The following is a 15,424-nucleotide window of genomic DNA, read 5'->3' on the forward strand; positions in this document are numbered from 1 at the left end:
GTCTTGCACCGGAGTCCTTTGAATCCTTTCAAAAGGAGTTCGGCGAGGATGTCCCTGATCGCCAAAAGGAGTTCGGCGAGGATGTCCCTGATCGCTATGATCGGGCTTCCTCCTGTCTCCTCGGGATGAGCTGTCTAAAGACCGTTTGCGACGGTCTGCCTCATCGGCACGGGAGAACTGGTCCGCAATGTCCCACATCTCTTGAGCTGTTTGCGGACTGCATTCCACGAGCTTTCTGTAGAGAGCTCCGGGTAGGATTCCATTTTGGAATGCCGAAATGACAAGTAGATCATTGAGATCATCTACTTGTAGGCATTCCTTATGGAATCTCGTCATAAAGTCGCTGATCTTTTCGTCGCGACCTTGACGTATAGAAAGCAGCTGAGCCGAAGTGATTCGGGCTTCCGCTTTCTGAAAGAACCTCCTGTGGAAAGCATCCATTAGATCTCGGTAAGATCTAATGCTGCCTTGGGGGAGGCTATCGAACCACCTTCTTGCGTTCCCGATAAGCAGCTCGGGAAACAGCTTACACATGTGAACCTCATTGAGACCTTGGTTCGCCATATTATACTGATAGCGTCCCAAGAAATCATGAGGATCCACTAACCCATCATAAGTCATCGACGGAGTTCGGTAGTTCTGTGGCAAGGGAGTTCGGGTGATATCGTCCGAGAACGGAGTCTTCAATGCTCCGTACATGGCGAACCCGACATCTCTTCGGTATGGAGGAGATGGAGTTCTCCTGTGATTCCGGTACCGAGGAGGAACAGGAACATGTCGGGGTTGAGGATTCTTCTTCCTGGAAGACACGGCACTACTGCGGTAGTGACTTTCATGTCTGGATGAGGAGGGAGAATCCACCGTTTTCGTCTCCGGCTTTTGGCCCTTTTGCAGGAAAATTAAGAACTCTTCCTGCTTCTCGGTCAAAAACAACTTGACAGCCTCATTCAAATCGGGCTGCTGGGAAGACTCGGTGCGATGAGTCTTTGAGCGGCTTGTTCCTTCTCCGTGAGAACTGGAAGTAGATTTCTCCCGAGGCTGTTTTCCAGACCTGCGGGCTGGACTAGCTTCCTCAGGGTTATCACGAACGGTATTATGGGTGTTACGTGATCTGGTATGCATTTTTTTTGGTGGAAGAGGATCAAAAACTCGCTTTATCACAAATTTGGTTCTCTGTTTCCCACAGACGGCGCCAGTGATGGTTGGGCGAATTTTTGATGGTAGTAGATGTAGGTAATAAATACAGATCACGACACAAGGAATTACGTGGTTCGATTTACTGAGGTAAATCTACGTCCACGGGAAGAAAGGAGGGCAAGATTGTATTGCTTGATCTGGTTTACCAGCTTACAAATACAGACTTGCTATATGATATTTGATGTCTAGAGAGCTTTTTTTCTATCTGATCTAAGTTCTATTTATACATTGAACTAAGATCGTGGCTTGCATCACCACTAACTAGGTCGTGGCTTACATCATCACTAATTAGGTCGTGGCTTACATCATCACTAATTAGATCGTGGATGTCGTGGAGGTCATGAGATCCTGCATGGGTCCACCACTAAATAGATCGTGTAGTGGAGGTCATGGAGATCCTGCATGGGTCCACTATCTCCCAGTTCGGTTGAATACTGAGACCGAACTGCTGAACTATTGCCGAGCAGCTTTTGCCAATCTGAGAGTAGAGCTTGACAGCTCGGCTTTTACCGAGCTGTAGGCTGGGGCCGAACTCTTTGGTAATGCCGAACTAATACTGCCGATCTGAGAGTAGAGCTTGATTGGTCGGCTTTTACCGAGCTGTAGGCTGGGGCCGAACTCTTTGGTAATGCCGAACTGATACTCTTCCTTGGGCTTTGGGCTGATGGGCCGTCACTGCTATTGGGCTTGTTTAGTACGTACCCCATCAATAGGATTATAAGAAAAAAAAGGTAAGAATAAAAGGAAATAATAGTTTCTACTATTAACATTGTTACAAATACTAATGTATAAAAACATTTCATGGCACACGAAGTAATGATGTTAACTTACGACAAGACTAGCACTTCAATTTGCGTGTGTACTTGTGTTATGAGATGAATGATCACATTAATTAATCCTCAAAATAAGATGGTGAAATGGTGTGGATGAATGATACTATATGCTTTGGAGTGTCTGAGAATTTCACTAAATAAAATAATTTTCAAGGAAGTGGCTTTAAGAAAAGAGAGAGAGAGAGAAGATCGATAAGAGCATTAATCTATAATTAAATTGCAATAAGAAATTGTACTTTTCTAATCTACTACACTTCTCTAATCCTTTTTATTTATTTACTCTTATCTTGACATATTGAATTTATTTAAACCTAACGTAAGTGTATTAATCACATAATAATCAAGGGTAGTTGCCGGTAATTATAATTATCGTCATAAAAAATTCCAATAAAATACACTTTACATTACATTAATTTATTTCAGCATAACATTGAATTAACTTCAGCTTAATACAAGCAGAGTGAGATATTTACCTGTTCCATTTGCTTTCATGCAATTTTTCTTTAGGTAAACATATGTAATTAAGACTTCGTTAGAATCATCATAACAATATTTTTAATTTGATATATAGTTTTCAAAAAAATTATTAAATTGAAAGTCTTATATAAAATTTAAAGTTTTAAAATATTTTAGGAGAAAGAAAATGGATGCAAATTGTCATTGAAAACGAAAAACATCATTACAATTCTAAAACATCATAAGATCGAATTTTACTTTACATAAACATCGCAAATAGCAGGAATCACCCAATGTCTTGCGAGAATCAAGTTATTTCTACAACTGATTTTACATTAGCTAACAAGATTACACTTAGGTGTTATAATCGTTGCCACGTGGCATTAATCACAACTGCCTAATTTTTAAACCCTGATAGTAATATTTGATCTTAGTTCTGCATTAATATTATTAATTGTTCAAGTATGTATAACTAATTAAATCTTTTAAATTTTATGTTACATATATAGTATATTCACGTACAACTCAGTGATTGAGGAATTTGTTATATTGAAATGTTTGAGGGCAAAAAAGAGAGTATATTCACGTACAAAAAATAGTAAACCCTAGAGAAATAACAACATATTCACATGATCCATTTTATAGATCAGGTGAAATAGATTTTTCATTTTCGAAATATATTGCAGGAAAAGAAATTAGTAGTCTGATAAATATTACTAGGACTAAACCAAATATATTGCAGGAAAAGAAATTAGTAGTCTGATAAACATTACTAGGACTAAACCAATACTAAAGTAAACTATATTATATACACAATTAATAATACTATTTCATTTTCTTTGTTTTGTTTGAAGTATAAGTGAGAGAGAGAGCCCTCATTTCTTGAAAATCAAACACTTCAAAGGGCTATACATATAGGGAGAGAGAGAGAGAAGACTTGTTGCTTGTTGATTGAATCATTTAGTTATAGTTGCTTCAAAGATTATATGATGGAGTCCTCAAACTTATATGAGTTGCAACAACAGCTTGCTTCTTCTTTAGCAACAGCTCAATCCACAACTGAACTACCATCCACACACCAATGGAATCCAAGCTTACCTCTGTATGCATCTCACTTTCCTTTCTACCTAAACCACACACAAAAATCATGTCATATAATCCCACTTTAATTTTTAGGGCACCATTATTAGACTCTAATCAACGTTATTCTATATATGATCTCTCTTGTCATTTTTCGCAGGAACAACGACGCGTATGATCACTACATGAATCAAATCCTTCCTATGTCAGCAGCTCAAGTCACCACGAATAATTATTTTGGACACGAAAGGTGCCCTAATCCGATCGATCTTTGTCACAGTAGCTCAAGCCCATTATTCTCGTCTCAACTCGGTTGGAATGTTTCCCCATCTCCACCTTCTGCTAACATTGATTATGTATTGGATAGTGTCATCACCTCTTCTTCAACCTCCTCTTTCACCAATTACTCCAACAAGGTATACTTAATTCCAAAGTGATGTACATGCTATATAACTACATTAGTTCCCATCAATTAATATTTCTATAATTAATTACAAGTGATTGTGCATGTAAGGATAAAGCTATTTCCCGGACAAAGAGGGTTTCTAGTTCATCTCAGAAAGATGCAGCATCAAAGAAGAAGAAGGCAGCCTCGTGTACATTGCCTAAGGTGACATACCATACATCATACTACATGAAATTAATTAATTGATTAGATATAGTTATACTTATATTGCTGCATAGTATTTACTTACTTACTTACTTACTTACTTACTTAATTAATTAATTAATCATATATGATTGTGTTTTGTGAAATTGATGTACAAATATTGAAATGGAAAAGGAGAAGATAGGAGACAGGATTGCAGCTCTCCACAGACTAGTGGCTCCTTTCGGCAAGGTAAATATAAATCTTATATAAGCACATACTCATGTCTTCATCATAATCCACTCACCACTAACTAAAATATATTATATATATGTAAATAGGGGAGCGTTATTCTCCTTTTCACATCTTAGATCCTTTTTCCTTCTTAATATTACGCGTTAGATCTAAGGCATCAACGGATCAGATTGATTCTATAAAACTGGTTCCGTGTTGCATTATAGAAGGTGGTTGTATGCATTACAGGGTTATTATTGACATGTGACAGAAAAGTAACTGCCACATTTTGGTATCTGCGAATAATGCACTACATGGTCACGAGTAATGCATATAATTGACTATATAATGCACAATATGTGAACTGCAATGCATACGAATAAGATGTACCATGTTATGATGTTTGGACACACGTTTCTTGTTTCCCTTAAGGGTTTAATAAGCTTAGGGGCTAGGGTATAGTACGTAGACACGTATGTAATCTTCACATGGTAACGAGTAAGGGATATAATTGACTATATAATGCACAATTTGTGAACTGCAATGCATACGAACAAGATGTGCTGTGTTATGATGTTTGACACACGTTTCTTGTTTCCCCTAAGGGTTTAATAAGCTTAGGGGCTAGGGTATAGTACGTACGCATTAATAACAAATTATAAAACGATACGAATAATTCACCAAATTGTCACGAGTAATGGATGTTATTAACTATATAATGCACAATATGTGAACTGCAATGCATACGAATAAGATGTACCATGTTATGATGTTTGACACGCGTTTCTTGTTTCCCCTAAGGGTTTAATAAGCTTAGGGGCTAGGGTATAGTACGTAGACATTACTAACAAATTGTTGTTATGGGAATATACGTATGTGCATTATTTGTTTTAGGTAGTGCATTATGTAGCTGCTAATTGTCATTATCTCAGTATATTATGCATTATTAGAGGTATTGTGTATATGGGTTAATCAACGGATTGAAGATTACATACGTGCATTTAGTAATGTCTACGTACTATACCCTAGCCCTAAGCTTATTAAACCCTTAGGGGAAACAAGAAACGTGTGTCAAACATCATAACATGGTACATCTTATTCGTATGCATTGCAGTTCACATATTGTGCATTATATAGTTAATAACATCCATTACTCGTGACAATTTGGTGAATTATTCGTATCGTTTTATAATTTGTTATTAATGCGTACGTACTATACCCTAGCCCCTAAGCTTATTAAACCCTTAGGGGAAACAAGAAACGTGTGTCAAACATCATAACACAGCACATCTTGTTCGTATGCATTGCATTTCACAAATTGTGCATTATATAGTCAATTATATTCATTACTCGTTACCATGTGAAGATTACATACGTGCCTACGTACTATACCCTAGCCCCTAAGCTTATTAAACCCTTAGGGGAAACAAGAAACGTGTGTCCAAACATCATAACATGGTACATCTTATTCGTATGCATTGCAGTTCACATATTGTGCATTATATAGTCAATTATATGCATTACTCGTGACCATGTGGTGCATTATTCGTAGCGGTTTCCAGCCATTATTAGATTACTATTGTACCCTCATAATGCACAAAATAGGACAAATAATGCAACACGGGATTAATTACCCAATGTTGATCTTGATCGTCCATTTCTCTAATCTAATGGCTGATATTAAGAAGGAAAAAGGAGGAAATATAGGAAAAGGAAATGAATACATCCCTATGTAAATAAATGTATATATATTGGTGGAGCCTTATAAAGTAGTACATATTTTATAATATTGGCCATGTTTTTGTATAACATTACTATTCTTTTTGGTAATGGGCAGACAGATGCAGCATCTGTACTAACTGAAGCTCTTGGTTACATTCAGTTTCTTCATCATCAAATCCAGGTTAGAATATATATACATTCCCATATATTTTTATTGAATATAATGTCAATAAACTAGTTTTTCTTGTTTACATTCAGACATTGAGCATGTCTTGTATAAAGCCATCCCAGAGCAATCACCTACAATGCTTTCAACGGGTAAGAAAAAATGTATATACATGTATGATACACACACACTATATTGGGAAGGATCAAAGAGAATGATAAATATTCGTAAGAATTGAGAATGACACATGAATTACGCATGCATGATGCATATACAAGGAAAGTCCAAGTGCATGAGAAATTCGCGAATAAGTATATAGGTTTTTAATCCCATAATTGGTAAATTATTCGCAAAATCTCTTGGTCAAGGAGTCTAACGTGCTTATGTATTCGCGTAATTCGTATTTATGAGTCATTCTCAGTTCTCACAATAAACCGAATTTTCACTATAGTTCAAATAATAATCTTCTTATCATAAGAATTATGAACAGTCTACAATAAAATTACTAGTTACTGTATTATGATAATAATAATGTGCATCCGTTTAAGAAATCTAGTGTTACTAAAAAAGTGCATGTGTGTTTGGATTTTTAATATGGATGCACACTAATTTATAGTAGTCAAGAAAGTTATAGGTCCAATACTAATCAAAATAAATGAAAAGTTACTATTTGAAACATTTCTAACATCCATGGAAACTATATATGTTCCATAAGTAGTCATAAAAATTAATTTTTTGCGTTATTGTATGTTATGAAAATGACTGCCGAAAAGTTTGATTTTCTTTTTTAGGTAGTAATTTATATTTAGATACAATAGCATTATAAATTAGTGGATAATTAATTTTGGACAGGTTTCGAAGGGGAAAGAGTGTTGGGACGCAAAGCAAGTTGATCTACAAAGTAGAGGGCTTAGTCTTGTGCCCATTTCTGTTGCCGCCTACGTTTCTTCATCTAGTAGTGTTGGACTCGATTGATGGCATCCCGACAACGACGATGACGACAGCGACAGCGACAACCGTGTTGATGAATAATTATAGAAATTCATTAAGTTGCACAAAGATAATTAGTTGCTTGCCGCAAATAATCGTACCTTATGGAATGCATACATGAATTTTCTTGTTTATGTTGGTAGTGTTACATTATAAGATAACTAGAATTGACTAGATTGTTGCAATCAATTGGATTACACTTGTTAAAACTTAATTATTGACCACTAGATCATCTAATCCTAGGGCCAAGATTTAGGCTGCATTTCTGGATTTAAATGCATTTTTATTTTGATCATCTCCCTATACGTTCTGCTGACCTTTTTCACCGATTTTCCTTTATAATTCTCAAAATTTGCGTTGAATCAAAGTGGGACACACAGAAGAAAATAGTCACAGGATGTTGCATTGTGTAGTAGGTTGTTCCCAATGAGTGATGGGGTAAACCGACATCCTCTCACAAAGTGAGCATATGAAGGGCGTATGATGAATATGTTCAAGTGGCTTTTGCTCTGCCTTTTTTTCTTCGGGCTTCTTCGGTTCTGGCTTTTTCTCTTGCGGTTTCGGAGGGGGCCCGATACTCACCACTTCTGCAAATTTTCCAACTTTCCTTGTTTTCACTATTATCTCATATGGATCTGCATCACCTGTCACACTTAGTGTTCCCTTTGCTCCATCCACTTCCACTTTATCAACTCCTAAACCACATTCATTTACAAGGGAATCTTTATTCATTCACACATCACAATTCAATCAAATTATTCTCATCATCTAATAACTCACATCTAATTTTTCAAATGCAATTTACTCATTTGTTATGTGTGATCTGCATGCTATTGCGCGAGAACATGGATTTATTCGGTGAACAAAGATAGTGGTAGCAGAACTCCATGAACACAAAAATAAATTGAAATGAATTAGTACTAGTTAATAACATGAAGTACCTGGTAAGCCTGATACAGCTTTGAAGATGTTAGTCTTGCATTTGTTGCATGATATGTTGACCTTCATCACAGTCTTTTGGACCATCACAACTGCTTTTTCTATGTATTAATTTTTGATATATTGGTAAACTCATTCATTGCCATGAATTCATCATGGATAATAATGAGATGGATCGTCTCGGATTATTTGCCCTTTTTGTTATTTGGTCTTGAATCTCTTGATACAAAGGACAAATACCTTTGTTTATATCAAATGCCTTTGGTTTTCCAACCTTTGATTTGGCATTTTGTATATTGATTATCTATCTTGAATTAAATTTTGCTTGTGCTAGTGAGGTTTCAGTTACATACAATACCAAACTTCGATAAAATCAAAGCATGTATTAGTTTTTGGTAGTGAGCTTTTTCAAGTCTGTTTTTCTTTCTTTACAATTTGGTGCTATATCCATGGAATTATAGTATTTCTTATATAAGATAATACTCCTTTCGTCTCACATTGATTTGACACATTTTCTGAGAAATGTGAGCTCTTTTTCATGTAAAAAAAAAGTTTAGTTAACAAAATAAAGGAGTGGAGAACGCAATTGTGTGCAATGAATAAATTACGTTAGTTTTTTTGTTATTTATAAAATTTCCAATTTAGGCAGTGGTCTATTTTTGAAAACAAAAAATCCGAATAATGTAAAATTACCCATTGAAATTGGAGCGGAGATAAAAGATCGGTCCCCCCCGTGACCCATGGGCCATAAATTTTTAATCAGCCAATTTCAGCCCATTTTTTAAGCTACAAAATGTAAGTGATTCTGTTCACATAAATCACATGTTAATCACTAATTGACAATCCAAAATAATACTATAAATAATTAATAATTACGAAGGAATCTACTACATACATCTGAACCAAATGGGACCTGTTCTGACAACGTTTGAAAATCTGCTTTTTATAAGTACTTCGTCAATAACAATGTTCAATCATTATTCAATTAGAGTTGAATTAGTTTACAATTTGCTTTTTGTTCCCTAATTTTGGGTTTCAAAGACTATTGATAAGGACTTAACAATAACATGATAGGTTCTCAACGGTGAATAATTATTCCCTCCGTCTGCAATTAGGAGTCCCATTTCTTAGCGGCACGGATTTTAAGAAATGTTAAAAAAAGTGGGTGCAAAAAAGTTAGTGGAATAGAGGTCTCACTTGTATATATTAATGAATTAGTTGAAGGTAAGACCCTATTACCATTTGTGATAAAAGCTAACCGGGACTCCTCTTCGCGGATGGACTAAAATGGAAAAAATGGGACTCCTATTCGCGGATGGAGGGAGTACTCTGATACGAGTATATCTATAGAATATTATCATATCTCTATTATTTCATATATTATTGATTTAGCATATCTTTCATATTTCTTGATCACTAAGTTAGGTTATTATGGAGTATTATAAATAGGAGTCTTTGTTATCTTTTAAATCATTCATTGAAGAAATACAATTTATCCAATTAACGAGCAATTTGGTGCTCGTTAATTCACCACTTGCTGAAATCTCGTGAACACATGCACATCCCTGCTCAATGGTGAGCACCGGAGAAATGCTCGCAAAATTCTTCAGACTTTGCAATCTTAAAGTAGTGACAGAATTCGCGAGATATTCTATGTCATTACGCCTATAGTTTTCCTATAAGAATTAATACTTTAAAAATATCTCCGAAGGTGTTTAGCATTTTGTTTTTATACGATAAACTTGGTAGTATTTCTTATCTCCATTAGTTTGCTTTTATAATTGGTATTTGCCGTCTTTTCTCGTTAAGAGTCATGACTAAATATAATGGTAGTATAGTATAGTAATATAAAAAAATGTGTACAAATTGATTTTATTAGAATTGAACTAAATTATTAGTATTAAAAGGTGACTAAATCTCATCAAAATTCTGTAAAAAACTTTTAATTTCTTATATAAAAAACATTGACTAGAAATGAAGCTTAGAAAACGATTCAAATATTATTCAATATATCATCTCTTAACTGTAATAGTAATGATTTGGACAAATTTACTACATATGATCTAGTGAAACAAAATATCATTAACAGTGTAGTTAAAATATAAACCACATTTCAAATACTGGCCAATAAAATTGCTGAAAAAATACAAATCGGATTCCTAACAAATGTTGATTTCTGGATTACAAGATAGCAAAACCGGGCGTAATACAATCCAAAAGAAGGAATACAGAAGAAAGAACTGAACTGAAATTACAACTTAAAAAATGAAGCAACTAAACCAGTATGGTATGATAGCCGAGTCGAGGAGGCCTCTTCCCGCAAGACGAGATACGCCCCGGTAGTGCTCTCGGTTTGGCGTGTCGTCCCCAAAGGTAAAACGGCTACGTCTCTTTTGATGCAGCACCGCAATCAGCAGAGCTCCGACGAACTGGATAGAGGAGAGGGCAGAGCTTCGACAGAAGGACAATGCAGAGAGAGGGAGAGAGCTTATGCAGAGAATGCTTGTATGTGTATCCTAATGCAGTGGTATGGCTAGCCTATTTATAGGCCAAGCCACCATGCAGGGTCAACCAAGCCATGAAGGCTCATCACGGCAGATTCGTAACCGACGGCGGTTACAAGCGTGTGGCAGGAGTGTGCCATTCGCGTGTGGAGCGTGTAGATTTCTCACGTGGCAGCCGTGACTGTGCCTCGCTTGACGACGTGTCAAGCCACTTGGATTGTTGACTCGGCGGTGGTCTAAAAAGAATAGTTTGGGCCAAGCACCAAGCCCAAAGACCAATTGCCAAGATCCAAGTCCAAGATCAAGATCGAGATCGAGATCGGGATCGGGATCGGGCTCGGGCTCGGGCTCGGGCCCGAGGCCGCGACCACGACCACGGGCACGGGCACGGGCTCGGGCGGGCGGCGGCGGCGGCGCGCGCGTGTGCGCGCGTGTGGGCTCTTTTACCCATCTTGGTCCACTATAATTATTAAGTAACATAAAGTCACTTAATTTATACACATTAAAAGATGTGTTAATCATCCAATGTGGGATAATTAACACTAGTTAATTATTCCCTAAGCTCCAACTCCAAGCTTTAATTAAAAGCTAATTATGCCCAACTTTAATCCACTATTTCTCACTCACCGGAAATCGGATTTGAGAAAGTGAATATACTACATTTATCTACGTAAAATGTAGATCGACGCTATGTCATTTAATTTCACAAAATTAAATGTCTCGTCACATTTATTATTTGGTCAAAATCCATTGACCGGGCATATTTAATCCATGATTTTTACAATCCCCCACATGAGTGGAAATAGCCAAATGCATATGCATGCAGACACAAGCTCAACCATCGAGAGGTATATAAGCATAAGAATAGGTAGTTGTTGGCCTTGAACCTTCCATAGTCGACACCATCGGATACACAGGCGGCTTAGTAGCGCGATGCTTTGAACTAATCCCCCACGGCGTGCACCGAGACAATGGTGTTAACGATTATACACCTCAACCTCATCCGTTCTCACGTTTTGTGTCCATTGCGGTCTTGGACACCTCTTTGGATTCATAAGTGTGTTTTATGAAGCGATCACACTTCACACTTACATAGGTGATTCTTAGTCAAGTACCTTGCCATACTTGGTCTCTTTGAGAACTCCATCTCTTTGAGATCCTTAAGAACCATTAAAAGTCATAGACTTAGCCTTTACCACTAGGCACGTTCTCTAACACTTTATTGCTCTCTAGGGAATAGATATAGTTGAGTGTTTCTCATGAACTCTCATAGCTTAGTTGTCCCTTTGAACCAAGTTCTTGGGATCTCCAGTCATCATGGTTGGGTTACCACTATAATAGTTCTTTAGTTTGTGGATTTCAAACCCATTCCCTCTAGCAACTTGTTCATTTGATCACGGTTTAACCCTTTGGTTAGCGGATCCGCTAGATTATCTATTGACTTCACATAGTCAATTGTAATCACCCCTGTTGTGATCAAATGTCTCACGGTGTTATGTCGTCGACGTATATGTCGAGACTTACCATTATAGAAGCCATTGTTTGCCCTTCCAATAGCTGCTTAGCTATCGCAGTGGATCAGCACTGGTGGCACTGGCTTAGACCAACATGGAATATCTTCAAGGAAGTTCTTAAGCCACTCGGCTTCCTCACCCGCCTTATCTAAGGCAATGAACTCCGATTCCATTGTTGATCGGGCTATACACGTCTATTTTGTGGATTTCCACGATACAACACCATCCCCAATAGTAAAGACGTATCCACTTGTTGAAAGTGAGTCTCTATTATCGGATATCCAATTGACATCACAGTACCCTTCAAGTACCGGGGGTATCTCGAGAAGTGTAGCCCAAGATTTTGAGTATGTTTTAAATATCTCAAAACCCTCACAAGAGCTCTCCAATGCTCTTTGCTTGGATTGCTCGTGTAACGACTCAGCTTGTTCACGGCACAAGCAATGTCAGGTCGAGTGCAATTAGTCAAGTACATAATGCATCCGATCACCCGTGCATACTCTTCTTGAGCAACGGGCTCGCCTTTGTTCTTGCTCAAGTGAACGTCGAGTTCAATTGGAGTCTTAACCGACGCGCCATCATAGGCTTTGAATTTATTCAATATCTTCTCAATATAATGTGATTGTGTTAAGATGATTCCATCAGACGTTCTTAGAATCTTCATTCCAAGAATTACATCGGCTAGACCCATGTCTTTCATGTCAAAGTTTCTCTTTAACATGGCCTTTGTATCGTTAATTACTTGAGTGTTACTACCCAAGATTAACATATCATCAACGTATAGACACACTATAACATGGCCGTTATTAGTGCTCTTGATGTAGACACATTTGTCGCACTCGTTGATTTTAAACCCATTTGATAACATCAAATTATCAAACTTCAAGTGCCACTGCAATGACGCTTGTTTCAATCCATATAGAGATTTTACTAGCTTGCATACCTTTTTCTCTTGTCCAGGTACTACAAACCCTTCGGGTTGTTCCATATAGATTTCATCTTCTAGTTCACCATTTAGAAACGCGGTCTTTACATCCATTTGATGAATTTCAAGATTGTGCAATGCAGCAATAGCGAGAAGCACTCGGATAGATGTAATCCTTGTTACAGGTGAATAGGTATCGAAGAAGTCATGTCCTTCCTTTTGTTTAAAACCCTTTACTACTAATCGGGCTTTATACTTATCCACTGTTCCATCGGCCTTAAATTTCCTTTTAAGTACCCATTTGCAACCTAGAGGTTTCGCACCTTCAGGTAGATCTACCAACACCCAAGTGTGGTTTAGCAAAATTGAATCAATTTCGCTTTGAACAGCTTCTCTCCAATGCAGCCCGTCTGGGCCAGCAAAGGCTACTTTTATCGATGTTGGTTCTTCATCCAACATGAAAGCAATGCAGTCAGGACCAAAAGTTTTTGGTGTTCTGACTCTATTACCACGTCTTAGTACTGTATCTTTTGGATCGGGCCTTGCACGTTTGCGCGATTCAGGTTCCGCATCCGCTGATTTAGAACTAGTGGCTTCTTCTTCCACTGGTTTAGAACTAGTGGCTTCTTCAATTCTTGTCTCAGAATTGGTTGAGACTTTTTCCTTGTCTTTGCAAGGAAATGTATTTTCGAGAAATACAACATTCCTCGACTCAATTGTTGTTCCTACTGTGATAGTCGATATTTCAGACTTGTGAACAACAAATCGATATGCACTACTGTTAAGTGCATATCCAATGAAGATGCAATCAACCGTCTTAGGTCCGATTGTAACTTCTTTGGGCGGAGGAACCATCACCTTTGCCAAACACCCCCACACTTTGAGGTATTTGTAGGATGGCTTCCTTCCCTTCCACAACTCATAAGGAGTGACATCTTTTCCTTTGAGAGGGATCTTATTCAAGATATAGTTGGCTGTCAAAACAGCTTCCCCCCACATGTTATGTGGTAATCCTAAAGTTAGAAGCAGTGCATTCATCATCTTTTTTAGAGTTCGATTTTTGCGTTCTGCAACACCATTAGATTGTGGTGAATATGGTGCAGTCGTTTGATGGATTATACCACTTTCGTTGCATAATTCCTCAAACGGGGCTACATATTCGCCTCCTCTATCGCTTCGAATCGTTTAGATTTTACAACCAAGTTGATTCTCAACTTCGTTCTTATAACTTTTGAACGCTTCTATTGCTTCATCTTTACTTCTTAAAAGATAAATGTAGCAATACCTTGTGCAATCATCTATGAAAGTGATAAAGTACTTTTTACCACCTCTAGTTTGCACCATCTTTAAATCACATACGTCCGTGTGAATTAATTCAAGGGGTTTTGTGCTTCGTTCAACCGAGTGAAACGGCAACTTAGTCATTTTTGCTTCAAGACAAATTTCACATTTATCTTGGATATCCAATTCATTAGCCTTTAGTAAATCTAAATTTACTAATCTTTTAATGGCTTTTGAATTTACATGTCCCAATCTACAATGCCACAAATTTGAACACTCAATCAAGTAAGAGAAAGTAGATGCTTTATTTTTATTAGCCAAAGGCTTTGCAACACTGCGAGTTGCCACACTAAGCTTGAAAAGCCCATCGGTTACATAACCTTTTCCGAGGGATTTTCCAAACTTATACAAAGTAAACCTATCAGACTCAAATACAAGTTTAAACCCCTTATTAACTAGTATTGATCCTGACACTAGGTTCTTACGGATGTCCGGGACATGCAGCACATCCTTCAAAGTGATCGTGACGCCAGACGTCATCATGAGAATCACGTTACCAAAGCCAAGGACTTCGGACGATGCTTGATTCCCCATGTTGATCTTCCTCCCTTCAGCAGCAGTGTAGGAGGCAAACCTGCTCCTATCTGAGCAGACATGAGCAGTAGCGCCGGTGTCGATGTACCAGCCACCCTTGTTATCCACAAGGTTAACCTCTTCGGTGACCACAGCAATGAGGTCGTTTTCATCCCAGTCCTTGAACTCCTTCTCAACGACGTGGGCAGCCGGCTTCTTCTTCTAGCTGCGGCAGTCTTTAGCAAAGTGGCCTTGTTTGCCACATTTGTAGCAGTCGCCTTCAAACTTCTTTGAAGGCTGCTTTCCCTTCCCTTTGTCATTTGGACGGTTTGGGCGAGGGCGTTTGTTGGAGGGGCCGCCCCGCTCCAACAGATTGGCTTTGGCTTCATTTAGGGTGAAGCCCTTAGCCTTTTAGTCACTT

The 15,424-nt window shown here is 37.8% G+C and overlaps 2 protein-coding genes across 2 annotated transcripts; one reads left to right on the forward strand and one right to left on the reverse strand.

Moving 5' to 3' along the window:
• Positions 1–3,460: 3,460 nt before the first annotated feature.
• LOC121784564 (transcription factor bHLH110-like) lies at positions 3,461–7,443 on the forward strand. Its single transcript, XM_042182724.1, has 7 exons — positions 3,461–3,588; positions 3,727–3,982; positions 4,081–4,176; positions 4,351–4,407; positions 6,227–6,292; positions 6,370–6,429; positions 7,130–7,443. The coding sequence occupies exons 1-7, from the start codon at positions 3,473–3,475 to the stop codon at positions 7,250–7,252; spliced, it is 774 nt and encodes a 257-aa protein (XP_042038658.1). The 5' UTR covers positions 3,461–3,472; the 3' UTR covers positions 7,253–7,443.
• A 214-nt stretch (positions 7,444–7,657) lies between these two features.
• Positions 7,658–8,293, reverse strand: LOC121784718 (heavy metal-associated isoprenylated plant protein 43-like). Its single transcript, XM_042182931.1, has 2 exons — positions 8,209–8,293; positions 7,658–7,962 (listed from the first exon to the last, which is right to left on the reverse strand). The coding sequence occupies exons 1-2, from the start codon at positions 8,291–8,293 to the stop codon at positions 7,658–7,660; spliced, it is 390 nt and encodes a 129-aa protein (XP_042038865.1).
• Between the last annotated feature and the right edge of the window lie 7,131 nt (positions 8,294–15,424).

Source organism: Salvia splendens, chromosome 21 (assembly GCF_004379255.2).
Source record: "Salvia splendens isolate huo1 chromosome 21, SspV2, whole genome shotgun sequence".
NCBI lineage: Eukaryota > Viridiplantae > Streptophyta > Magnoliopsida > Lamiales > Lamiaceae > Salvia > Salvia splendens.

Bases quoted from the DNA above. Each gene is read 5' to 3' on its own strand.
- LOC121784564 (XM_042182724.1), top strand. From the start codon at position 3,473: ATGATGGAGTCCTCAAACTTATATGAGTTGCAACAACAGCTTGCTTCT. The intron at 3,589-3,726 runs GTATGCATCTCA...CATTTTTCGCAG, and splicing joins TGGAATCCAAGCTTACCTCT to GAACAACGACGCGTATGATC. The intron at 4,408-6,226 runs GTAAATATAAAT...GGTAATGGGCAG, and splicing joins TAGTGGCTCCTTTCGGCAAG to ACAGATGCAGCATCTGTACT.
- LOC121784718 (XM_042182931.1), bottom strand. From the start codon at position 8,293: ATGGTCCAAAAGACTGTGATGAAGGTCAACATATCATGCAACAAATGC. The intron at 7,963-8,208 runs GTACTTCATGTT...AATGTGGTTTAG, and splicing joins AGCTGTATCAGGCTTACCAG to GAGTTGATAAAGTGGAAGTG.